The sequence below is a fragment of the Corvus kubaryi genome, unplaced genomic scaffold, assembly GCF_017639235.1.
Source record: "Corvus kubaryi isolate FWS band 111438036 unplaced genomic scaffold, C.kubaryi_AGA036_p1.0 66, whole genome shotgun sequence".
NCBI classification, from domain to species: Eukaryota; Metazoa; Chordata; class Aves; order Passeriformes; family Corvidae; genus Corvus; species Corvus kubaryi.
Genome location: NW_024582054.1, coordinates 3,504,497 through 3,531,716, shown reverse-complemented (window position 1 = coordinate 3,531,716; position 27,220 = coordinate 3,504,497). Strand labels below are relative to the sequence as shown.

The 27,220-nt window shown below is 39.6% G+C and overlaps 1 protein-coding gene across 2 annotated transcripts in view; it reads right to left on the bottom strand.

Moving 5' to 3' along the window:
• DCAF5 (DDB1 and CUL4 associated factor 5) overlaps nucleotides 1-27,176 on the bottom strand; it is a 70,907-nt gene extending 43,731 nt beyond the window's left edge. The window contains exons 1-5 of one of the 2 annotated variants that reach the window (XM_042047492.1): nucleotides 26,935-27,176; nucleotides 17,277-17,420; nucleotides 13,031-13,067; nucleotides 10,523-10,662; nucleotides 6,141-6,270 (exon numbers count right to left, since the gene is read on the bottom strand). In XM_042047492.1, the coding sequence (XP_041903426.1) occupies nucleotides 6,141-6,270; nucleotides 10,523-10,662; nucleotides 13,031-13,067; nucleotides 17,277-17,420; nucleotides 26,935-27,148 (665 nt within the window). In that variant the 5' untranslated portion in view covers nucleotides 27,149-27,176. Of the gene's footprint in view, nucleotides 1-6,140; nucleotides 6,271-10,522; nucleotides 10,663-13,030; nucleotides 13,068-17,276; nucleotides 17,421-26,770; nucleotides 26,826-26,934 lie in introns of those variants that run through there. The other variant, XM_042047493.1, reaches the window with a different exon arrangement.
• Between the last annotated feature and the right edge of the window lie 44 nt (nucleotides 27,177-27,220).

The following is a 27,220-nucleotide window of genomic DNA, read 5'->3' as shown; positions in this document are numbered from 1 at the left end:
ATCTGTCTTTCCTCCCTTTGCCTGGCACATCCACTCATCAAAAATAAACTCTAACAGAATTAACCATGCCTTAATTCAGAGGTAATACTCAGCCCTCTCTTACAAAGCTGGTTTATTTGACATGCATCTAACTAAACTGTGAAGAACTGTTCTCAAATTTCCTGTAGTTCTGGCAGCTACCACTTCTATTTTCATACTGAGAGAGGCCTCATAAACCTCAAACTGAGCTTTTCCAACTACATGTCAATCTAACATACACCACCTGCAAGATTTCTATGTCCAACAGTGTTTTCCTCTTGCTATCAGACCTCTGATACAAAACCAAAAAAGTAATACTCATCAGGTCTTTGAAAAGCTGGGAACTAAACAAAATAAGAGAAACTACAAGTCAAAGCAATCAGGAGCCAAGAACTGGATTTTCAAAAGTACCTGTGATTTCCAATACATGTGGACCAGAAGTTATGGATTTAATAGATAGATTGTTTGAAGAATTGGATTGTGTTTACTTGCAGCACAATGACTAAGCTGAACACCTCGTAATTAGTACTTGGCAGAAAAGCTCCGTTCAAGACAAAGACTTTAGAAAAGAGTCAGTTCAAGACCAGCAGTACAGTGCAGCCACACCTTCAAAGTCCTCCACACATTGGCAAGATCGACATGCCTGAACATTCATAAACCTGCTAAGAAGAGTCCTCTCTCAAGATCCCCCTGAATCTAATTAGTTTACTACAGGGAAGAAATTTCTATATCTCTATATTTTGCTTACTATTTAATGAGCTAATCACGAGATGATTCACTGACATCTAATAGCAGTAATTCCTTGTCCACAATTTGGGAGTTTGCTTCCTCTAAATTCTTAGTCCAGGAGGCAAATGTAATGTTAGTTTGGAGTACACTAAGAAAGCCTTCTTGATTGGTGTTTTTTGAGACACAAATATTCATTTAATATGAGCTAAAAAAGTTTGTTTTAGTGGGCTCTGAACTGCACTTAGTTGTCAGCCAAGATAAAGAAAGAAATCAACGTTGAATTAATGTTCCTTTTGGATTTATCTGTAAAGACTTGATGGAAAACACCAAAACTGACATTCCTTTAAACTTGGTCTTATTATGATTTGTATGGTCAAATTAGCTTTTAAAATATGCCATAAGGGTTACAACCACCAAGGAATACCAGGCTTGCCCTGTTGCTCAAGGATTTTTTTAACTCATCATTGGGCTTTTTGAGTACACTGACTTGTAACTATGCAGACAGCACAAATCTCCTGAACATTCAGAAGAATCTTAAAAAGGCCTATTGTGTGTAAGCATTTCTACCTCACTCAGAGCTGAATCTAGTACTTGAATTAGGGGGACAAATGTGTTTCCAGATCCCAAAACTAAAGTCTGGGGTCCTGGAACAGTGTTTTACTCCAGGAACACAAAAAGTCAAATGAAAAAAAGAAAAACTCTGCTTATAGTTTATTCTTATGAAACATGCATCCTTGGAAGGTAAATCATCTCCAGCTTTGGTCACATTTCACTTCTACTTTGTAAAAAGCTTGTAAAGAACATGCTGAGGAGGCAAAAAAGAGGAAGGTTAGTGTAGCAAAAGAAACCAAAGCAAGTAAAACAGCAGGAGCAGAATGCCACAAATAGCTGAACACATGTTCACTGCTTCTCAAATGAGGACATGTTTCCTTCTTATGTTCCCCTCTCAGCCTCACAGGTCTTATTCTCTCTTCTCCATGGTTTACAGTTGCCACTGGACCTGCCTTGAACCAAGTTCAACTTGCTAGGGCATAAGAAAGCTATAAAGCCTTTCCTGCTTAGTTTTCTAACTTCTAAACATGATGAGTTGGTTCAAAAAACAGGTCAAACACATAACTATGCAACAGACATAGGAATGAGGGCCTGGTAGTTTTTAGCTAAGCCCTCCCAGACTCCCATAAAATATCCCAAGATATGTATTTATGACACAAGATGTAGCATTTTAACCCCTGAACTGGACACACCAATGGATCTCAGTATGCATAAAGTACAGGTTCAATGCTCCTATCACAAGCAGAACACACTTCTGTGAACAGCCTTTTTGCATCATGAAGATCAGTTTAAAAATGTGTGATGGTCATTAATATGACAAAGAAATATAATTTTGATCTCAAAAACTTCCACATAAGTTGATGTAAGTGGTGGGTCAGGGGGAACATAGGAAAAGAAAGCATTAAGGGGATAATGATAATATTTTCTTAGGGGAAAAAGTAGTCTTATTTCAGTAAAAAGAAGGAGATGATCATGGAGCTGCATGGAAAAAGAGGAGGGAGAACATGAGTACCTAAAAATAGCTGAAGTAACACAGTCTTTGCTTGCAATATATATGTACTCTAGCTTGCTGAGTTGCCCCCAGCAATTCTGTAACAATACTTGTAATATATATTTTATTGTAAATAGTTTAAGAAGCACCGACCTCCCTTTTAAAATTTTCTTTAAAAAAGGCTCAGCTTCCAGACCCCATCTAGTGGCGTGAAAGCCTTACAGCAGCCTCCTCAATCAAAACCACATTTAAAGCTTTTCAATGCCCTGTTTTTAAAAAAGAAACAATACAGATGGTTTCAGTTTAACGTCCACCTGAAGGAATAGAAATACTTACACATCCTAAAAATAAAAAAATAAGATTTCCAGAATCACTAGTCAACTTATAATCATAGATTTATATTAGTCCTATATTTATAGCACTTAATAGGCTATTTTTGAGGAGCCAACCCACCACATCCAGATCTTATTAGTATACTGGGGTAGAAGGAGAGAATCTCAATTGCTGCACTAAATCTGAGACAGAAGAGATATCAAGCTGTGAATGAACTTTGGGAAAAAGCAAAATGAATCCGCCTCTGTATCCTGACTCAGTCAGCAAGACTAATCAAATTATGATTATTTGAAGTGAGCTAAACTTTCCACAATTCAGAGCTGTGCAACTGTCTCTAAATTTGTCCATGCATGCCAAGAAATGCTGGCTTTTCAATTACCTCCTTCACTGTAGCCAAGTATAAAGCACTCCCAGCTTCCCATTAGGAAGTTAACCAATTCCACAGCATATGAATAAAATCTACTCATAATCAGGACTTTTTTTCTAGCCCTAAAATAATTCAATTTAAAAATTTTAGGGGCGTTTAACGTTGCCTGTCTAAAGAAGTGGACAAAACCGACTTTCCTGGCTGGAGGCATGCAACAGCAAGCTGAGACAAATTCTCCCACAATCCAATTGGAGAAGAGCCATGTATTTTGGAGAAAAATACTTTGCTGTAAAAATCCTCAGATTTTCTGCATAAATAAGTAGATGCAGCTCATTTGTTCCTGACAAGCAGTGGAATCTATATCTGAATTCTCTATCCTACAAGGACATGACTGTTCTATTCAACATTTTCAAAATGTAGAGCTATTAGTTTAAAACTACACAATTAGCCATATTCCACTGACTGACATACAAGTTTAGAAGTTAACAGCAAATCTCCCCTTTTCTTAGTCCATTATCAAGCTGAACAAAGAAAAACTATACTTCATCTGAGGAGCCTCTGCTGATTAAAACCAGAAAGTCAGCATCAAGCTTGATCCCCTTCAAATGAGCGAAGACCAGCCAAATCCTGTTGGTTTTATCAAACCTCACCTATATCTGTAAAAAGTCTTACCACACCAGTGCTGTTAGCTGCCATACATGTTACACTAAGATATTGCTAACTATAGTACTGCTACTGGCCACAAATAGCTAGTCTTCAGAGTTCCAAGCTTTTCACTTGCTGGATTTTGCAGATGAGCAGCAGCAGGATTCCCCAGAGCAGCCTCCAGTTATGAAGAAAACCAAGTAGTGCCTGCATCATCTCACTCTGCCTCCATCTGAGAACTGACAGTAGCTGGGGAAGTGAGTTTTACAGGAAGTGTTATACCAGCAGTAAATTATTAACTACTTGTAACCATTTCACCTGTCCCTTGTTGGAAGAGTGCTGCGGTCCAGCTTAACCCACTGGAAGTTAAAATTTTGGCCATCCACAGCAAACGTTTAAAAGTATCTATACTTCTCCCCCTTTTTCTACCCGCTCAATTTCTAATCAAAATCCCACTACCACACAATGTGACAAAACAGCCAAAGTTTACCTTATCTAGTACTTTCTACTAGCACCACAGGTGGAATGATAGGACTGAAAAACTTCCGCAAGTTGTTGGCCACAGAGTTATGATGGACTACATCAATACCAAAGCAAAGGAGAAATTTCTCTTGATGGTTTAAGGCATAAAAAATCCCTCGCAGGTGAACATCATGTGCAGCAATGTAAATAAAAATGCAGATTAGGGAAGAAATAGACAGATCTAGCAATTTTTTACTGTAGTTATTTATATATTGTGCTATTCAACAATCCCAGCAAGGATTCAACAATCAAACAGGTACTTCTAAATCATGTCCCTCAAAAACCTCTATTCCCTCATACTTCCTACACTTCAGGAACTATTACATTTTCTTGGATACCGATGACAGCATAAAAGAGAGCTACAAACATGTAGGGAAGCAAGGATTTCCACCATCAGCAGACTTTTTTGACAATGAGGAAAGCATCTGATGCAGTAGCCCTTCTTTGCTGTGCTAGTGGTGTGCTTACACAGGCAGCTTCCTGTTTATCCCTTGATTATGGAGAAATTCAGGACTGTTTAACCCATTCTGCCAGTAGAATTCCTCAACTAAAATGCTTTTGGCACACATCTTACCTGCAACTATAGCATCCTTTATTATTAATAAGAACACAGAAAATATTCACAAACTCACGCACATACCAACTTCAGGTTTATGCAGTCTATCACAAGTACTCACAGCTTTATGTGGATTACTTTAACAAAAGCTATTTTTTCCCCCTGATAATTAAGTGTATTTTCCCCAGAAGAGACTGTAACAAACTAAAACACACAGATGGAAGTGTAAATTCTGGCTTATACTTCCTCAGTGGAGGAAGGATTGTATCTTAACTGATCTAAAAATAAATAATTTTTTTTTCCTCATAAGGCAAAGTGAATTGGCCACAAATACATTAAAAAACAAGTTCCAGCTTTCTAGATTAGCAAATTAGATCTACAGAGACAAGTAGAAGTTTTGGCAAATGTTCTGTTACTTTAAAAAGACAAAAATCCAGCCTAATTTATTTAAATATGAGAAACTCTGGCTTTGGCAGCCCATTAGTAGGACACAGATCATTCTGAAGAGTCCTTTTCCTGAGAGTTTCATGGGGAAAAAAACTGCAGTGGCAACAGAGTGCTTTAGAGCCATTTTTTCTTCCTAAGCCAAACATACCATTCTCACCATGTTTTGGGTACATTTCTGTTTAAGCCAAGGAGAAGAGCTAATGGCTGTCCCAGAAAAATGGTAGCTGAAAGCAGATTTAACACCTGCATTCATTTATGTCACAGCTGGCATCCAGCCAGATTTAACCCACCCCAGCCCATTATGATGAAAAAATGAACATTCAAAATCTGAAAGACTGAAAAAGCTTAATCTCTCATGCATGCCAAAGTCTGGTATCAGACATTGCATACATCCACTTTAGAACCCAGTCTAACCATATTTCAAGCTGCAACCTAATTCTCTTCATTTGTTTTTAACTCTGTGTGAATCTGGAAGCACATTATACAGTGAAATGATTATACAGGTGTCTGTATCAGTCAGGAAGTCATGTAAAACTCATAAGCACTGAGTAAAGAGCTGCCTTGACCACAGTCTCCAGTCAGCCACTAAAAACTGAGCTGGGCAGGAAAAACAAACTGTAAACCAGGCAGTGCCCATCACAGCTTCTTTCAGTAGTAGCAAGACAGTGCTAAATATAATGATGAGAACGTGACACAGCAATCCAAGTTAATCTGCAGTGGTGAGGCCAGGCAGGCTTCGAAAAAAATTACCTTAACACTGAAGATCTAGTCCCATTTTAAATCAAATTAGATTGTAAGTATGAAGAAGAACATTAATTATGTAAAATAATTGATTACCAACATTGTGATTAATTTTGTTCTGCATCTTTTCTTACTACCATATATTCTGACTTAAAAAAACAAAAACAACAAAGCAGCATGCCATCACTTCCCAAGGGAAAGAAATAACACAGCATAAAACAAGGACAGCCAGATCATACCTCTGAGGTTTACGAATATCCCAGAGTCCCACACCTTCCTTAGAGTTGGCAGTAGCCAGTAATCTGGGTTCTACTGGATTAAACATCACACTGTGAAAGGCTGATGGGTAGTGTGCCAAGCAGAAGGGCTCTGTTGAAAAAGTTAAAATTTCAGACGTAAGAACAAACAATGCATACAACTGTTTGATGCAAGGAGTTTGGCAGCTGAATATGGAAACAGCATAACAAGATCTGAAGATATGGAGACATGTTCAAACCATTTCTAAAGCTGACACATCCAAAGCAATATAAAACCTGGAGCTTTAAAATCCACCCACGTGTACATTAATTCTGTCTAAGTATGGAAAAGGACACATACTGAATTTCAAGACACCATTTTCTTTATGGAAGGTTATCAGAGTTTAAAACTAGCTATTCAAAGATCAAATATTTGAATCTCTCAAGGTTTGTGACCAAATGATTATCTGGTAAGGACTATACATGGAGGCGCTTCTGAAATCTTCCTAGTAATATATGCCTGAGAGCTTTCACAGCCACTGCTGATTACCCAAACCATAAATGTAGCAGCAATTTCTTGTAAAGGAGAATAATATCACGAGAAATGAAATAAGTTTGTACGAAACTCAGCTCAAAGAAAGCTGCTAAAGGGAAAAGAAGCCTACCTTCTTAAGTGCTGTACAAACAGACAAGTAAGGTGTTCCTCTTGCATAAAAAAAACGTTAACAGCTCTTCCTGTTCACACACAGAGTAGAAAACATGCTCATTCAGACTCCTTCCCTCTCATAAGACTGTGTTTGGACTGCTACTCTGCCTTATTCATTACATCATAATACTGTCTTCATGAAGAGTGGGGAAAAGCCTTGACTCTGTTACCTTCTCTCTGTTTCTGTGAGCTTTACAGCTTTAGGCACAGTCTAATTCTCTTCCTTGTTTGTATCTTTTGTGGCATGCTGCCATTCTTTCAATCAACCAGAATCAATCCCTATTTTGAGTCAGGGATTATGCCAGATTTTCCCATTCACCATTTACTTTGGAGCAACTCCTGTGTTGCTCATGTGCTTGGGAGACAGTTACTGCCCCGATCCAAGCCACCATGTGCAGCACCTGTAGCCCCACAGGCACCTCCAAAGGTATGGAATTTTCTTTCCTCATATCCCTCACTACCACATATAAAACATGGTTAAGCAGGCAACCCTCTCAAATTCCGAATACCTTATGAAATGACTGCCTATCAAGCAAATGAGAGAGAATTAACATTTACTTGTCTTGCCTCATCTATATCCTCCTCTCATGCTCTATTACAAGTTTTTTCATACAGGGACTTTCCTTTTTAGCATTTTTTTAGCAGTGATGAAAACAAAGGTCTCTGACCGCAGATGATGCTCCACGGTGCTATTCATTGTCATAGGAGTCAGAGGTAAAAAGAAGAAAAGAAGCCAACTTTTGTTCTGCCAGTCTGCCCAAAGGCTTTAGAAATTGCTGTTGGTCTGCCAGCAGCTCCAAACAAACACCAAAACTGACCTTCTATATTTGCATCATCAAATCAGAATCCTGCTGGGGCATAAAAGGCTGCGTTATTAAAATGGCAGCCCCCACTGAGAAGCAAAGGCCTGCATTAGCTGAGTGGAGAGACAAACACCAGATTGCCAAATAAAGGAGCTGTGTTTTAAAAGAAACTTTAAATTTGTGTATATTTCTTTAGTCAAATAATTGTTATGAATTACCGGTGCTTTCCTTCTCATCTTTATTATAAATAGATTGGCACCACAGTTTTCTAAGATATCAAAAGTTGCCTTTCAGGAGAGAGATTACAGGACTTAAACTAATGAGGCACTAAGTCATTTCAATGAAAAGTAGGGGGATTACTTTTCTATTGTTCTTTATACCCATTCACAATTGTAGCTCTTATACACCGGAGTATGAACATGTTTCTGGAGGGAGCAGCTCAACACCATCTTTAATAAAAATTGTAAGTAGGTTTATAAAAATCACTGCATAAATCACTCAGCAGTGAAAGACAGGGAGAAAGAGATGGTTCCTCTGCATCTTTTAATACACTATTTTAAACTAGGAGATTATTTGAAAGACTTTAACAAGCTGGCCACTCAGGGTAACTAACTACACTCACACTAGCAGGTGTAGTGCCTATTCCCATGAAAACACCGTTGCAGAAAAGGGCATTGCCCCTGTGACAAGCATTACATTGCAGTAAACATTGGCAGGGCTCACATACAAATGCTGACTCAGGACTACTGTATAAGCGTGGAAAAACCCTTTTTTTCTAAATTCAGAGAACCTAAAACATGACTCCAAAAAGCCCAAAATTACTACAGACAACATGTCTTCACACCATTTTCACTGATGCAGCAATCTCATTCAAAGCCTCAGCAACAGTAAAAGCAATAACAAAGTTTAACTACAACAAAGAAGGACAAACTTAATTTCATATAATTTCAGAAACTCAGATCAGATTGGACATTATCTTATGATGCTAAGCAGCTTCATACAGATGCATTTAAATACCTAGTCATCCTGACTGTTGACATCCACTGTCAGCAACAGGTAATTCTCCTAACAGAGATAGATCTTTATGGTGGAGAGTTCAGGAGAAAGCAATAAAGCAACATTTCACCATTTTCAATTTGTAAACCATATTCAGTGTCTAGTCTTATCATTTGGATGTTATGAAAACATATAAACAGGGATGAAGTTCCGTTTGGATTTTACGAAAGTAAAATATTCTCTACAGAGTGATTGAATCTCTTCTTTAATAAAGTTACTGACTTTTTATGCAAGGGAAAAGTGGTAGATGTAATGAGGACTAAATTCACATATGGTATAGTATCAAGTTTAGTTGCAGGCAGTTGGGATTAGCAAAGGGAGGTGCATGGGATAAGAAACTGTCTAAAGGGAAGACAATAGTTCACTGTGCTGTAAGGGACTTATAAGGGACTTAGGAGCAAGAGGGGTGTTATTAATGAGTTCCTCAAAGATATAAAAGACACGATGTAGATATTTTTATTAAAGTCGGCAATACACACATATGAAGAGTGTACATTGTTTTTCAGAATGTTTAATAAAATTTCTACATGGAAAAGAGATAAGGGGTAATATGATTGTGCCAGAGAAATGCACAAAATTGTGCTGTGCTAGTATGTAAAATTTTTATTTATACTTATACAAAGGCAATATGCCTGAGGTAGGGAGGGTATCTATGAGCAATCTATTCTGAGTATTCTGGTGAGGCTTGTCAAGAAAGACCTATCTCTGGTTACTCATGTTCATTAAAGCCCTCAGGATGCTAGAGGGCTTTAAAAACTCCTGTGAGACTATAAAGTATGTCTTGTTTCAGCTTTCATTTCCAAGTCAAAAAGGGACAGAATTGCAGTCTAGAAGAGTGATGAAATTCACTAGGCATGGAATAAGATAATTCATTTAAAACATCAGCTTTGACCCAACAACAAATGTGTACAAAATACATTGATCTGGATTTCAGTGCCATGAATAATTTTCCTGTAAGACCAGTAGAAGCTACTGACAATTGCATTTTAACAGCTTACAAAAAAAGATGAACGTTTATTTTAGCTATGAATGAAGGCAACCATATTCTGTATCTTGCAGATTGCTTAGTGCTCTTTAGGATTAGGTAAACTTGAAGATTCATTTACTTAAGTATTACTTGAGTACTCATGTACTGAAATTCAATTATTAAGGCATTTCTCTCAAATTTATGTAACTACAGTTTTAAACTGAGATTCCTCAGTGTCAAAACCGCAGCTGTAAAAACACAGGTTAGTGTTTTGAGAAGCTGCAGGTTTGTTACATAAATCAACAGTATTCAGCTCTGTTTCAGAAAAGAAAGATTGAAGTAATAATTCAACTTCCCTTTTATCACATAAAGGCTCTAAGTTTCCATACAAGCAGAAAACATTATGTATAAGTGTATCAGGGTCACAGGAAGTATATAAATAGCTTTGGAAACTATTCAAATCAAAATAACAGCTTTCTAAACATATTTTTTTCCCACCCTAGGCTATAGAAAAAAACCCAAAAACATATTCCCAATTGCTTGCAAGTTTGGCAAGATGTTCTCATTGAAAAAACATTCCCTCCACTGCCCCTTTACTCTAGTTAAAACCTATTCATACCAAGTTCTGTGCTAGTCTGCGCTATATGCTGGTACTTTATAAAGTCATTTAACACAGTAACACAGAACTGTAAAGACCAGGGCTTGCCAATCACCGGCCAAAAGAATTTTGCCTCACTCTCACCTTTCTCCAAGACTCACTGTCTCAATTATCCCAGATGAACATAACTTTTCTCCTCCTTGCCTTACATGAATTCTTCCTAAATGAACTATCTTTTCCTTCTAGAGATCTTACCTCCATGGGAAGACTCTCGGATGTCCCAAATAAGAACCCGGCCATCATCTGATGAACTAGCAAAGATGTTGTCATTTACTGGGCTCACTGAAAGGCCATACACTGCATCTTCATGGGCAAACACGTCCAAGGTCTCCATGCTGGAAAACAGACACAACATTATTATTCTTCCTTCTTTTGCTATTGTTTTATAAAGCAAAATATTTACCATTTTATCTACCTAGTAATACTTAATGACAAATTTTCTGTAATTTCGTAAGAAGACCCTTGTGTTTAATTAGAGTAAAAAACAAACAAAATGCCCACGTACAGTGACTTCATGCTATGAGGAAAAAAATCTCTCAAACTAAAACCCAAACATTAAAAACTTCAGATACTGCAAGATGCTATGGAACACATGTTGTATTAGATTAAGTTTGGGAAGATGTAATGGAAAAGAGGAAGAAGCCTTGCGACCTCTGGAATCAATTTTTACTCCTTAATGTAAAAAGGAAACAAGACAGAAGTTCATTCTTTAATACAGGCTTCTGTTTTGTTCAAAAGTTCAGTTGAAACTCACATAAGAGCAGCTTTCCAGATGGTTTTTTCAGTAAGCTTTCTTTGTTTTTCAGGATAGACCAGACCTACATTTTTCCATGTAGAAAGAATGGCAAAAAAACCAACAAAATAAAAATAATCTCCCCAAAACTATACCTAGATTTCAGCCATTTCATTTTTTTTTCTAAAAAAAGAAAAATCACATTCTCTATTCTTTTCCCAATGTTTTAGATCATCTAAAAAGCTGGAAATAGGGGTATAGAGAGGCCAAAAGCTGAAATACTAAATCAGAAGATCCTGGGACTGTTTTATTTCTTTTTAAGAGCCCCTTTATTTCTTTAGGGAATAAACTTTGTATACAAGCCCTATATGCCATGGAAGCTCCACCAAAGAGATCCCACATAAAATTTTGCTCACATGGCAAGTGATGTTCATAATGGCAGATATACTAACTCTGTCTCAGGGACCATTAATAAAAAAGGTGGGGGGGAAAGCAGTTACAGAAAAAGCCATTTAAAGTTACGAAAAAGGAGTTGACAGACCTATTGTTATCACTAAAAAGAGATTAACTTTCCACAGAAATCAATCAGAATTTGGTGTGTCAGACTACTAAGGTTTCTTTTAGAAGATCACACAAAATAGAGGAAAGAATTCTGTATGGATTACAACTGGACTTAGCATACCTAAAAAGATAAAAACCTGATAACAAAAGCACATTAAAAATATGCACATATCAAAAAGACTTGTTAAAACATCTCAACAAGACATAGAAGGAAAAAATGTGTTACATACAAAAGATAAAATGACAAAGATCTTGTAGAAGCTTAAAAAGTCAGAACACAATAAACACCAGCATCTAAAATTGACATTTCCATATTTAATTAAAACAAGAAAAACAGAACACTAAACAAAAAACTCTCCCAAAACCAACCCTCCCCCCCCAAAAAAAACCAAAAACAAACAAAACACCCCTCCCAAAAAGGCCTAAAATGTTCAAACCAAAACAAAAACTCCCCAAACACTAAACAACATGATATTCCTGAGAAAGCATCAGAACAGAAGACGAAGTTACTTTGGCCCAGCTTGCATGTAAGATTTATGCAAGAAGCAGACATAAGGTACAGTGGAAGGCAGATATACACTGAACAATTCAATGCAAAAGGCTTTGGACAAACACATCAAGAAATATGTCCAGATTATGTTATTCAGGAAACTCAAAGAAATGTAAGGTTTTATATTTCTCTGTTCTTACATATATCTCTTCCTGCTTTTTCTTTATTTTCTTGAGTTCAAGTTAAATGAATGGTCAATGCTTAAATCTGCAGAAGTAATTAGCACAGACCAAAATTTTAAATTTTTTTTTTACTTCAAAAGCAGTAAGCTCAATGGACCTGATATCTAGAGAAGTCCAATTCAATATTTTACCACTGCTGTATTAATTACACTTTGACTAACAGCTAAATCTTGATGTAGCACCACAAAGCCTAATTCCCAACTGTTTTGCAATTTTGGTAGAAAGTAAGTATCAAAACCAATATGCTTCATGTTAGTGTGGAGAATCAGGCAGCTGCATCCAAAGTTTTAAAAGGAAGTTAGGTAGGCCAAGCACTAGCCATCTTAAACACAAGTCAGGTGAGTCTGTTGAAAAACACGAAGTCTGTATGTGCCAACAGTTGCATATGTGCCAGAATAATCTACTCAGAATCTACTATGCTGCCTGCAGGAGAGCATATATATTTAAAAATCATTCTCTTTACTAAGGTCAAAATAATACAGAACCCAAGTGCTGAAAAGAAAATGGGGTGATGGGGAATACTTCATTCCAGTTATGAATTTAGATAAATAAAAAGCAAATTTCAGTATTAAAGCACTGTTCTTCTCCTAAACCATTAATTTAAAACAGAAAATGCCTCCAGTGAGTTGACATCAAAGGAGTTCTTGAAGCAGTTGAAACACAAACTGGGTATTTACCTTTCAACATCATGGAGTATAACTTGTTCATCATTGCCTAAAAAGAGAAATATAAGCAATTAACACCATGCTCTAGCGGTTAAAAAGCATTATAGTGAAAAGAACCCCAAACCACCTTCTTAAAAAAAATTTGCAATTTCAAAACCAATATTGAAACCAAGAAGACTAGACCAGCTCAGCTGCTACTTGGTTACCCTCTGCTCAGTTATATGAAAGGCTCCATGTGATATTGCCAGTCATTACCAAATGTACCAGCAGTTTCATCTGCCACTGCTCAACAAATAATTTTATTTAAATATGCTACTAATCATTCTTTGTTCAGTTTGAGCTTGAGTTTTGGGACATTTGCAATAAAGACTATAACATGAAGCAGCAAAACACTTTTAACTCTCATGAGAATACATCTTTCTTCCTGCTCAAAGGACGCTCCATAAAAAGATCGTGGATGGTGAAAAGAGATGTCATAAATGAAGTGCACACGGCTCCCAGATCAAATGCTGCCAGCTAACACTGTCAGCATTCAGGGTTTTGCAACCATTGAGAAGGCATGAATGAGACAGCCAATGTAATTTCTTCTATATTAACAAAAACCAAACTAAGTAACCAGACAATCATGTCACTTTTCTTTGATCACTCCATTGAATACAATGGAAACTAACCACATGTGTGCAGGCTAACAGGGTCACAGACTCTAAGGAATTCCAGTAGCTCATGCAGAGTTTTTCAAGCAACAACAGATTATTTTTTGAGTCCCTGTACTGAATATTTTATTACCTAAATTTGGCACCTCCTCTTTAGAAATATTTAAGGACACACACACTTTTATATGTAATTCAGAAAAACAAACAAACAAACGCAAATCAGAAAGCCTGCAAAGTCATATTTTTATGCTCTGTATATCTTAGTAGCTGTGATGTAGAGTTGTGAAGCTTTCCTAGTGCACACTAAAGACAGGTTCAGAAGGAGCAAGATTTCATGTTATGATTCTTAAATGTTCAGTTGACTCAGTTTTCATTTATCCCATACATATTTCAGTTGTATTCTGTTTCAACAGAGAAGTATGAGAAAGTTTCCCTTTGACTAGTGAGGTGTGAGAATTTCTACAACCACTTGCTCTTTGCCCAGGCTCCTAGTAAAATCGTGCCAGCCTTAGATTACTGCAGTAGCTCATCTTTTCCATGGTACAATAAACAAGTCATTTAAGCGTAAGTGTCCTTTGGTAATTAATTGTATTTGGAACTGCCCATTATACATTATTACACTGTTTATACTTAGTAAAACTACTCTAGTGCCTATGTAGTGAAAAATGCAGCCTAGTTTCTCCAATGACAAAATTTCCTCCAGCAGACAGTCCTGGCTCTTCAGTCTCCATCCAGTATGAACACAATCATTCCAGTTGCCTGGTTTCAGGCATCTAGTCATCATGGGATCAAATTCCCTTCCATCACAAGCTTCAGAATGGGAAAGAAAGAATGAAGGGAAAGTGGAATAACCACTGTTTTCCTCTGTTCTGTGTGTGGGAGGAGAAAGTAGTGACAAAAATCTAACCACAAACTGGTTGCTTCTGGTGAGGATCCATCCCTGCAGAAAACATCACTGCTGTTCAACCCAGGGGGGTTCCCACTTACAGTGTTCTTGCTTTAACACTGGAGAGTTCATTCTTCATTGAGACTAACTGGGTCATAATTGTGTACACAACTGTGTCATTTATAATCTCTCTTGTTTTGATAACTGCAGTTACAACCATCAGAAAGACAGGAAGGATCTGCCATTCCCTTCAGTTACTATACTTGTAAGGGTGAAATACTGCAGAGCACATACAGGGGAGCACAGTTAAGGTGGCCTAAAACCCATATCTGTCATATAAGCCCTAAAAGAACAAATTCAATTTCCTGTAGGTTTATTTCAGCTTTTCATATACCTAACATTAAGTGCAAAGAAAAAAAAGTCCATGCAGTTTACTAGGAAGGGACCTTGCATTTCAAATGCTGCTCTACACTCAGTGTGTGTGGACAGAGAAGGGCAAAAATGTTCTTCAGGGATGGGAACTTTTTGGGACAGTTTTTTTCTCCAGAGACTACATGCAAAACACTGTCCACTCAGTTCCTGCCTTCCATTTTTGTAACAGCTCCATGGGGTGCTTGCTCCTTCAAAGCAAAGAGCTCTGAAATTCCTTGGATGCAATCCAATCTGTACTGAAGTGGAAAATCCCTTCTCCTCTGTTATCAAGAGTTGCTTTAGGGAAAGGTCATCAGATCCTAAGTCATTAGTCGTTGGCAGTCATTTATTAACAGAATAAATTGAGCTCTGTGTGACCTGTGCTAGTTTCCATATTCTAATTTTTAATTTTGGGGTTTTTTAAAGTATTCCAATCTTCTATGATTTAAATACCACTCCAAACTCAGGTGTGGGTGTGGGTGTCTGTGTGACAACCAGTAGTTCCTACGACCCACAGTTCTTTCAGACTTTTTAAGAATCTCCCAGAACATCATTGAGTGAATAAATATAGCTATCCCCATTTTACCAACAGAGATAAAACGGATGGTACATCTAGGCCATGCAGCAAAATGACTCGTTACAAGGGATCCAAGAGCCAGACTCACAGCCCTTGCAGATGAGCTCACTGAATCTTGATGGAACAGCTGAAAGAGTTCCTGACTCCTCCAATGGAAATAATTTCTGGCAGAGTCACAGTGTTTTTATGCAAACTGGAGGAGGAAAAAGATATGAGAACGGCCAGTTTCTCTGTGCATCAGCTGTCACAGCTCCTCTAACCTGGCATCTTAGCAAAAAATCCGCCATAATCAATTATATAAATCTTTAAATGCAGGTGTTAACTTCAGTAGCAAGGTACAATCAGACCACTCTTCTGCCTTTCCTGTGAAAACAGCAGCCTCTGACAGCAAAGCCCAATGGACAGAGGGCTGAGTTGGACATGAGAAAATACCATTCCATCTGGTCCAGCAAGACTTGGCACACTTCATTCCTTGAATATTCATGTAAGGTTCCATTTGTCTGAATTCAAACTAAAGTAAAAGAGACTCTGGCCCAAAATTCCACTGGAATCACTTGTGCAGATATATTCATTTGAAGACAGCGTGTACTGCTGTCTTTCTCATAAAACAAACAGCAGTCCCCAGAATAAGAAGATAGGCATCACTGTTTGGCAGTCTAGGGGTTTATTCCACCTGAGAAGTATATCTGAATAATTTCATCCTTGAAATCTGACACCATCTTAAGCTTTGTCATGTCTTTTTTTTAAAAGCGATATTATAATTTTAACACAACACTGAAGGACGGGAAGCTTCCACCATACACATGAACTCAGAATCAATCTCTAGCACTGATTGGCAGTTCACAAGTCTTGGTTCAAAAAGGCAATGAAGGACTTTGACCAAGTAGTCTCATAGTACCCTAAAGTAAGTCTAGCTGTATGTTAATGGACATATTGATGAAAGATACAAATTCTCATCCATTTTATGACCATGTCAGATAGTGGAAATGAAGTACAGCAGAAAATGACACTTGACTGCATTGACATTCTTGTGCCTTTTTCTTCTCAATTCAATTTTCCTCCCTATCTCAATACCTTAAAAATCAAGTGGTGAAATGGACCTAAATTACAGAAATTATTACCCCAGAACAAGTATATGTCCACTTTCCTTACCTTAGTTTTAAGACCGAATTAAACTTTCTATTAAAAAGTAGATTTATATTAAAAAGAGATGAGAGCAAAAAGGGTTATCAGAGCCCAACGTGCCAACAAGTTCTAAAAGGCAGAGGCTTACCTAGTAAGAACTGAAACGGGGTCTAAGAAAACATGATCCACCAATAGATGGCAATAGTCCTTCATGAGCCATCTAAGGTTGCATTGAAATCAGACAGTAGCAGCAAAGATTTTCAAGCATAAGGCTTGAGTGCCAGAGAGAATGCAGGGTCTGGTACAGCTAAGAGGGAATACCAAAGACAATGTTTTCCATAGTCCTTAGCACAAGTAGGGGCAGACTGGACCCAGGATTCTCGCGATAGCTTGAGACACGATGTGCTTACACCGGGGTTTGGAAAAAAAACGGCAAAATTTAAAATGTTGTGCTAGTTAAAGGATTCCCTGTTCCCAAATAAATTCCAATTGCTGATTAAGAACACCTTCCAGATCTCATGTGGGGCAGGATCTCACTCATGGCTTCTACTCCAAGGCATTCACAATACATATTCAGGTGAAATCAGGGTGCTCTTCCTTCCTTACCTCCAGAGAACACTTTTGTATTGCCACTGTTGAAAGCTAGGCAGAAGATGTTAGAGTGATGCTCCCCTTTCAGCTGAACTGGTTTGACTCTTGAGTGGATGGCTTCTTCCATATGCCAAAGTAAGACCCGGCGGTCATCGCCTCCTAGAAGAAATAAAGGAAATGTGCATTACTGCCAGAGCCATGTGTAAGTTGATTACAGACAAATTATTTAATTCTGCAGCTATTCATAAAAAGCTTTGCTAAAACCTTAATTAGCATAAAAAATGTATGCCTTTTTGGATATATAGACACACATTTACATTAAGATGTCATGCAGTCAGGTATTCAACTAAAACTAATGAAAACAGAGCAATCAGCAGGAAAAGTTTGAATTAAACAGCTGCCATTCTGCCAACACATAGTGACAACCTATAGCAACCTGGAGACTCAGAAATTTACTTCTATGTAAAACTCCATGGAAAGCTGTAGATGAATTACATGCCGAAGTAATTCACATACGCATGTTGGCAAAATGCTTCTACACCAGCTCCTTGTTGCCAGCATTGCTTATGTTATTCATAAAATACGAACTTTTCCCCCCTTTCACTGACAACTATATTTCCTCCAGCAGTCTTTCCTAAGCCTTCATAGCACAGGTTGGCTCAGGACTGACAGGTGGCCATAAAAAGATTTTACTGAAGCATTCAGAAGTCTTCAGGATGCACAGTTATGTCAAGCTTCTAGATCTGTAAAGGTTAAGACAGACATTTCTGAGGTGAAGTCCTGACAAAGGGAGTACCTGAGAAAGGAAGTTCAACTCGCTTGCTTTACATCTTGCTGCACTCCTAATTGCTTGCCTACATGCAGCTCTCAGTTCAGAACTCTATACATAAATATATTTAAGTGCCTCCTTCTCTTTCTGGCAAACAGTTATATATATAATAAATACTAGACTTTTCACGCTTCAATTGCATTAAGTTATTATTTATTAGGAAAAAAAATTAATCAAGATACTATTGTATTGGTCAGCATTCAACAGCAATTTTGAATGCCTGTAAAATCTGAATAAGGTTTCTTCAAGTCAGACTCAAAATATTTTTGGTATCTGTCTTTAATAACAAATGGAAGAGAATGGCATCACAAGTGAAATGTGACACTAGAAACATGCTGATTACAGTTAGAACATTTTACTGATTCTTTGCACAACCAAAACCCTAAACTCAGAGCCTTTTGAGCTGCTATCCAGAGGACAAAGGCATCAAAAAGAGGAAAAAAGAAACCAAAATTACTTGGGCTGCTGTTTACTTACAGAAAAGGTAAATGATAAATAGATTTCATTACTGCTGTTAATCAGATTTCTTGAAACTTTTCACATCATATGTTGCTATTAAGGAGTTTTCCCATGGAACTGGGTTATGTCAAACATCCTACAAGTAAATAGTCTCTCAGCCTTTGAGTCTCCTAAAAGATTTTATGACACTTTGATAGACAGTACAGCAGCATGTTATGATTACCCATGCTCCATGAAACTGTGTATTCCTCCTCCTGATTTTGTACTTAGCACATCGAACGAGATTACATGATACAAAGATTTGTGATGCATTTGATAACTACTGAGAATGAGTCAAATCTGATGGATCCAAAATCTCACGGTAATTTATGGTCAACTAAACTGATGGGAACTTACACTCCTTTCTGTCCAGAAATAGGAGAGAAAGTTGCATTTGCACTCTAGTGATTGCAGATGAGCTTGTAATAAGGAGACATAGAAATACATGAGTCTCAAAACATACGACCACATTATTCAAGTTAAGCTTAGGAAGTAATTGTCACACTAAATGTGTCTACTTCCCAAAGCTGCCAACAGCCATGTCATAATGTTATCACCACCTGAAAAACAATTTAAGCAACATTTAACACAGGTGAACACCCACATTGCTTCTATCATACTTCATTTATTGCCCTCCCTAAAAGACATTTCAGGGCAAAATATAGTAACATATTGTTGTTATTTGTTACCATAGCAAACCAATTTTCAAAACCACTGCAGTAAGTCTACACATCCTCCTAACAGCACAGCTGTCTAGGTGTCTCACTTTAAGAGTAAACTCATAATAATCATTTCCACCAACCACTGTCCAGATGCAAGTAAAATAATTAAGACATCCACAGAAAACAAACATTACTGTGGTTCCCAGCACACATACAGTATGGTAGGAGTAGGATAAATTGCAACCTGTGCAGAAAATTGTTAGTGTGAAAAGTTGCCGCTACCTTCTCTTTTATCAATTCCTATACCTTGGTGCCTGTTTTCCTCCACCTTGGAAACTACTTTTCCTGTTGGATGCAAATGTCTCCCTCTTCCCAGACACCTAGATCTCCATGAAACTTTGATGGTGGCACATTCCACATCCTAGAAGCTTTTAAATGCTCCTCACATTTATGCAATGCTGTCCCTTCTCCATCTATCTATTCTCATGTACATCTTTTTCTTTGAGAACTTCTACATCTGTTCATTCCTCAGTTTTATTTCTCTCATACCCCACTGAGACATAAAAGTTCAACAAAATAATAACATTAACTGTGTTGGAAGTATGTTCCCTTCTAATTCCAATTCAGCTATTCTAGAAATACTTCTGACTTAAGGCCAGTTCCACCAGAAAGAAAAAGTTACCCAGTGTGTTGGACCACAGAGGATTTGTGGGAAACAAGACACGTCAGCAGTCCCTACATCCTCACACAAGAGAACAAGAAGTGTTAAGTCACAGGCAAATAATACCCAAGAAAAGGTAAATCTTAAGTGCCTGAAACCAGGAAAGGTGCAAATCCACAATCTCCATTACCCAAACCTGACTCTTTCCATAAGAGGGAAGAAAGGAGGGAGGTACACGTGTATGGACAGGTATACAAGGAGAAAGCAAAGAAAATGTGAATATATAGTTTTTATGCTTTGTAGAAAGGAACTATGATTCATCAGACACAAACTGCATACACATTATGCAGCATGAGTTACAAGTCTGAGAATTACAGGAAACTTCAGGTCCATAGCATTTGTTACGTGCAGTACATCGCCAAATGAAGATTAATTAAAATGCTTTCAGTTTACGGTGAATTTATTGTGCATGTACATCAATTCTACAACAACTGAGGCAGAAGCCACATTCTTAACATAATATAGAGCATATACCAACAGCAACCGGTTTACTACATATCTGCAAAACCTGGATATATGGCTTCATATGAAAATACCTTAGTCAACAAGGCTCCACATGTGGATTTTCTGGAAATTAAAGATCCACAGAGAATTTGTAATTTTTCAGTCCATGGTGTCAAAACCAATAAGTTTGGCATCTACAATGAGGAAATAGCTTTATTTTCATCTTATTTTGCAGATTCTGTTTAGAACTGTATGACTGACAATTTGAAAAGTAAAAGTTTGTGTGACCCAGCTAAGAACTACACAATGCCATTCTACAGTTACTTTTCAGAAAGGAACCACATTTTAAAAGATCTAATTAGTCAAGTACTCCAGTGCTCATTCCAGGAGCAGGGTCAAACCTGCTTCTACAATCAAAATCAAAGAGAGACAGGAAGAGAAGTCTCTTCCTTCTAAACCCAAAATAATTTGAAGGGGGCCAGAACATACCCACGTGAAAAGCAAATCTATTACAAACATTATGTGCATAGCTCACGAAACACACTTGAGCTCCTGTGTACTAACAGAAGCACTTCAAAATCATACCATTCAGGATTGAAAAACTGCAGTTTTAAAGTGCATTAACCTTGCTGATTGTGGACAAAGCTCAAGACCACTACTCCCCTTTACCTCCCATATACCAGGTCCATTTGCTAAAGAACCTACATGGCAAGTGGGCAATACTTCTAAATCATAACATTAAAGATTAGTTTTATTGCTTGTGTCTACTCCAGAAATTGCATGAATCACAGAAAGCAGGATTGGATGGTATTTCAAGAAGTTGATCATTTAGTTGGCCCTGGCCAAAGGCGAAAGACCAGACTCTGTCAGAATTATTCCCAGAAGATAAGTCTCTAGTTTGCTCTTAAAAAAAACCACTGCTGAGGTAGATTTCATACCCTCCTTAGGCAGCCTATTTCAGTTCTTCATTATCCTTGCTGTTAGGCAGATTACCCCATTATATCAAGCCTGAGGGTGCATCTTGGCATTACATATAATCCCACTCCCCTTGCCCTGTGCTCCTGCTATTTTCCTTTCCATTGGATTCAGTGGCCATTCAGGCAGGGGGTAAGTTAAAGAAGTTGACCTGACACAAAATCAACTGACAGACAAACAGCCTGTCCCTACCTATTCCATCCCCCTGATCAGATTCTTCCATCATACCAGTTTCAGACTTTAAATTACGAAAATGCCACAGTGCAAACAATGAAGAGAAATAAGTGAATGAGTTACAGGATAAAGGGAAAGTGCAAGATCAAACAGCATCCTAAAATCTTTCTTCCTATAATTTGAGACCATTTCTTTGTCCTATTCCCAGTAGACAAAAAAGAGTTTACAACTTCATGTAATAATAATTAAAAACACCTTTATGCAGCTCAAGACTTGCATTTCTACTCAGCTGTTCTTTCTGTAGACTAAATTGACCCCTTTCTTTCACTGTTTCAACCTTGTAGGCCTCTGATCATTCTTCATGCCCCCTCTTCTGAATTTTCTCAGTTTGGGCACATCTTTCTCAAAACACAGTGCCCAAAATTGAGCACAGCACTCCATTTGAGGCCCCAACAGAACCACAGCAGATTTACTTCACATGCTTTGTCATGTCTGACAATATTTGTGTTGTGATATTTATGCATTTGGATCCTTTTCTACATGACTATGGTCTAGTCTCCAAGGTGTATTTGTAGAGACAACCATTTTTATTCACATGCTGTAGGTTGCACTTGTCCCTATCAAAACACATGACATTTTTTCCTGTGTAATATATCTTAATTAACTTGAACTTCAACTCCTACCCCCTGAAATTACTGCTGCCTTATCCCATCTTTCCTGAGAAATTTTATAATTTCTCAGACATTAATTAAAACATGATGTAGTAACTGAACCTAATATCCCTCCTCACACAGAATTCTGCTTGATACAAAGACACTAAGATCAAAGTGTCCCTCCTTAAAACATACTTGATACACAATCCCCTTATTCAGAGGTAATACTCCACAAGCTTTGCTAAAGTCACCTCATTCCCCTGTTTTAGGCTCATGTTCCTTCAGATTTACATAACAACTAAATGACAGATAAATTTCCAACAGTTTCTTGCATCCTCACAGATTTAGGATCATAGACCAGCTATTAATTTTTGCATTATCTGGTAGGAGGGAAAAAAAAAGCCAAGAGAAAAAGAACACTGGCATGGATTAAATAAGCCACTGATTACAGTACTTTCCAGAAGTTATCTTGAAAGTGCAGTTTAAAGTATGCAAAAAAAAAAGTGGGAGGTTCTGATAAAGATACTCATGTTTGTAAAAGATAGCAGGCATGAAAAAGGACAGTCAAATAAACAAACAGGAAAACATATCCACCAAACCTAAGGATGGGAGAAAGACTATTACACAGACCAAGTAAAGCTGATTTTTAAGAAGTCAAATTGCAGGAGATGCTGGGCAATGTGAAGGAAGAAGTTAGTTGCATACCATTGCATGGTGATTTTAATTTCCATGCATGGACAGTCATGTGTTTCTCAAACTGTTTAAAGAAAAAAACACTATCTAGTACATAAAGTGTTGCAAAGACACATTTTCCCCAATAAAATCTTTCAACTCTATCCAGAAGCAAGTTTTAACCAATTTCAACCCACTTACACATTTTTTATATGTTAAGCTTTCCTCTTCCCTTGTGTCATTCGACAGGTAGTTTTTTTCTAGTTGTCACACTGCACCTTCTCCTCAGTGTCCACCTCCTCCTTCCAATTATTTAAATTTTTTAAAATTCTTGTCCTTATGTCAGTCCCTTCTTCTAGCACTCCTGTCCCAAAACATTAACCTCTCTCTTTCTGCCCCTCTATAAAGTGACACTTGAGTTTCACACAGGTGCAGACTGGCCCCCAACTCAATTTGTGGACCTCAACTTTTTTACTTTGAAATATGGTTAAGAACAAAAATAAAGACTATTAAACATGTACTTTCCAATACAAGATTTAAAGAAGTTAAGATACCAAAAAGTTTCAAACATCCTTTCAGAGGGCCTGCTGAGGCTTGTCTACACCAAAGTTCTCTCCAAAATCGTAACAGGAAAATTATCTTTAACTGCAGTATAAGCCCTGTTTAAGCAGTTTGAATTGTTTACTGAAACAGTAATCATTAGCCTCACAGACTTCCTTCTGTGAGACACATTTAAAAAAAAAAAACAGGACACATACCTAAGGAAAGCATTCCAGCCAAGTGATGAGAACAGCACTAACTTGGATGCAGGCTACTATTTCAATGGCATTGGTATAGCTGCTATGAATGCACTGTATCAGCTGTACTTAAAACAGCTCTAACAAGGTCTAAGTTGTTAACAAGTCACTCAGCCAAAGCAGCCTTCTCTAGGTTAAGAATACACATATTAAGACTGAACAACTGAAAAGACCGCTTACACTCTCCCTTTTCATGCGCTCCAATATGTTAACTCTCTTAGCTGCTACAAGTGCAGTTGGAAGCATCCAACATCTCATCCTTACTTCTGTATGCTGACCATTTTGAGGGAAGAGAGACTCTCATACCACCAATTCTAAGGCTTTACCTGCATTTGTAAGTCTTTTGAAGCAACTCTTCTACAAAACTTCAGAGTAGAGACAGTTTACACCCTTCCTTTACCTTTCCTCATTGCTTTTCTTCCTGCTGTTGCTACTCCTCAGAGCTTCAAGATCAAGTATGGACTTAAAAAGGAGTGCTTTGAGTGTAATTTTAATGAAGTTTAGTCTTATAATGGTGTGAAACTTAACAGAGTATCCATAAATCTTTGGACTTTTAATTTCTTGTTCTTGACTGAAGCACAAAGCACAAAACAACATAGCTGTTGCTATGGCAGATAAAGCATTCTAGATATTATGCTCATGGATAACACAAAAGTTTTTAAAAAGAATGTTACCATAATTAGAGCTCTTCATTTTCTCAGGGCATCAGTAGAAGGTCAGACTTAAGGTAACCTGTTCTTGGTTATCCCAAATTTGTGTACTGCTAGCACATGTAATTTTTTTTTTTTTTTTTTTTTTTTTTTAGGAGGGTAGAACTCTAGTAGCATTTATGTACTACATATGGAGGAAAAGCTTATCCTCTTTGAACATTCTGATGCTTTATGAGAAGTTAGGAAATTGAAAACCGACATTGCTTGAAAGCCTTCCTTTTACATACCCTTTTTTAGATATCCACTAGATGTGAATTCTGCTTTCATTCTCTCACTGCACCTACCTTGGTTCAGGCAGTTTGGACAAAATTAATTTTTAAACATCCTTTCCAGCCCTGGACTGTTTATGCCTCTGCCTAAAGAATGGATGTCAACATAGGTAAGTACATTGATGTTGAGCAAGAAGAAAAGAAAATACTGATGGTGTTCCCATCACTTATTACGGAAAATAAAAAAGAAACAACAAATACACTTGAGCTCTCTGTAGCACTTTAAAAGTAAAAATACATTGCTCTGCTTTCTACTGGAGAAGGACCAGTAGAAACCAGCATGACAACTGGCACAAATGGGAACTTTAGAATAGGTGAATCAGCATTCCCTTCCCATATACACTCATGTTTATATACATATATATGTATGTATGAATACACACATATATTCACGAGATAAGTGGATGCATATCTCAGAAGTTGCATGTGCATAAAGATAAAAGAATCCCTAACAGTAACACTGAGATCCTTCATGGACACTTACTACAGAAATCATTGGACATAGGCCTGTAAGTTTCTTCGGGTAAGAATGTTGAATTTAGGAAGGTTTCAGTGTATCAGCTTCCACTTTAAGTTTATACAGGGTTTCTAGTCTGCCCTTGCTTAAAAGTAACGAGTCATAAAAACTTTTTATTGAATAGCCTTTGAAGTTAGTACTGATACCATCGTATGATACAGTTCACCTCTTCCCAGACACCACTGCAAGGCAGTAAAGTGTCCGCTCAGCCATGTCCCCGTCACATTCCTCAGTAGCCTCTGTCGCTATTTACAAGGCGGACAGGCAAAACCGAGGCCCTCGGTTAGTAACCAGGCCAGCACCCTCCTGGCAAGCGGAGACCACTCTCCACAAAGCTGCCACGGCCTTGTGCCAAGGACCTCTGCGACTCCCCCGAGGGCAGCTGCCCCACATGACGAGGAACGGGCCTTTCTGGCTGCTGCACGGCCCCTGGGGAGGGACCAGTCGGCAGCCTCAGCCATGGGAGAGCGACGGAATGGGGGCGGCTCCCTCCAGCCTGCTTTCCCCGGGGGCGAGGGGTGGCCGGGATACTACGCCCCCCGACCGCGGCCTGCAATGGACACCGCGCTCGGCGGCCCGGCCCTGCCCGGGGCGGCGCGATACGAGCGGTTCCTCCGGAGCCGGCAGCCCCCTCCCCACCGCTCGAAGGTCTCTGCCCCCTCGCAGAGGAGCGCGGGGTCCCAGGGCTCGGCGGGAGAAGAGCGCCGTGACCCCTCAGTGCCCGAGCTCCTGGGGCGCCGCGGGCGGGATCGGCCCGCGATTCCCCGGCCTGTCGCTAAGAGCCGCCCGAGGAGACCGCGGCCTGCAGCGCCCGGCCAGGCCCCGGCCTCAAGTTGCCTCCTTCCCCTGCCGCCCCTCGGAGCCCGGAGGCGGGGAAGCAGGAAGAGGCACCTGCGCCAAGCGCTACTGGGGTGGGGGGAGGCGGGCAGCCGGCCGCCGAGCCCCGCAGCCCCTCCCTGGCTGGGGGTGCAGAGCCTTTCCCCGTCCTCGGTGTCGCAGCTGATGTCAAGCCCTCGCTTCCCTCCTACCTGACAGCATCCCCCACCCCTATGGCTCCCTCAGCCCCGGGCAGGCAACAGAGGGGACCTGATGCCAAAAACCATCACCACAAATATATGCCCCTCTTCCACAAACGCGCCCTGCAAGGAGAGGGAGGAGGAACAAAACAAAACCCCACTCCCCTCCCCCAAAAGAAGATGGGGTGGGGGTGGCCTCAAAGTGACCAGTCCCTCGATTAAACCGATCCGGTTCCCGCCCGATGCCGAGCGGCACTGCAGCCCCCCCGGTCAAACTCGGGCCCGCCGCCCGCCCCCGGCAGCGATCGCTGACCCCCGGCCCGGGGCACGGCGCTGACAAATGTCACCCGGTGCCCACAATGCGCGCCGGGGGGCGGCTTCTTCTCCGTCGTCGTCCCCCCCAAAATAAGAAAATCCCCTTTTACGAGGAAAGACACGCGAGCCACCAAATAAAAGGGCACCCCTAGCTTCCACCCCCAGCGCCTGGGAAACACTCTCGTAAAAACTTTGTCCAGGGCTCCCCTCCCGATAATAGTGGAATTCAAAACCTGTCAACCATTTTAGATCCCTACTTGAGAAAACATCATTCCCGGGCACCGGTGGATTTGGGAAACGGCTCTGAGCAGCGCTGCCGCGGCTCCCCTCCCCCGGGCCGCAGGGGAGGCGGCCGGGGAGGAAGATGCTTCCTGGGGAGGGGGTGGCGGGAGGGGGCGAGGGACGGGAGCGTTCGCTTTACCTGAGACCAGCCACTGGCCTCCATTGTTGGAGAATTCAATGGCATTGACACAGCCGAAGTGGCCCAGGAGGTCCTTCTTGTAGAGGTTCCTGCAGCCCCGCAGGCGTCTTCGCTGGAAGTCTTGGGTGAGCAGGGGGTCCCCCTCCAAGCCCCGCTGGGACAGGAACCCCACCACCGACCTCATGCTGCCCCCCCGGCTGCCTCTCCTCCTCATGCTGCCGCCCGCGCCGCTCCCCGCCGCTCCTTCCCCCGCCGCCCCTTCCCCCGCCGCCGCCTCCCCTCCCCC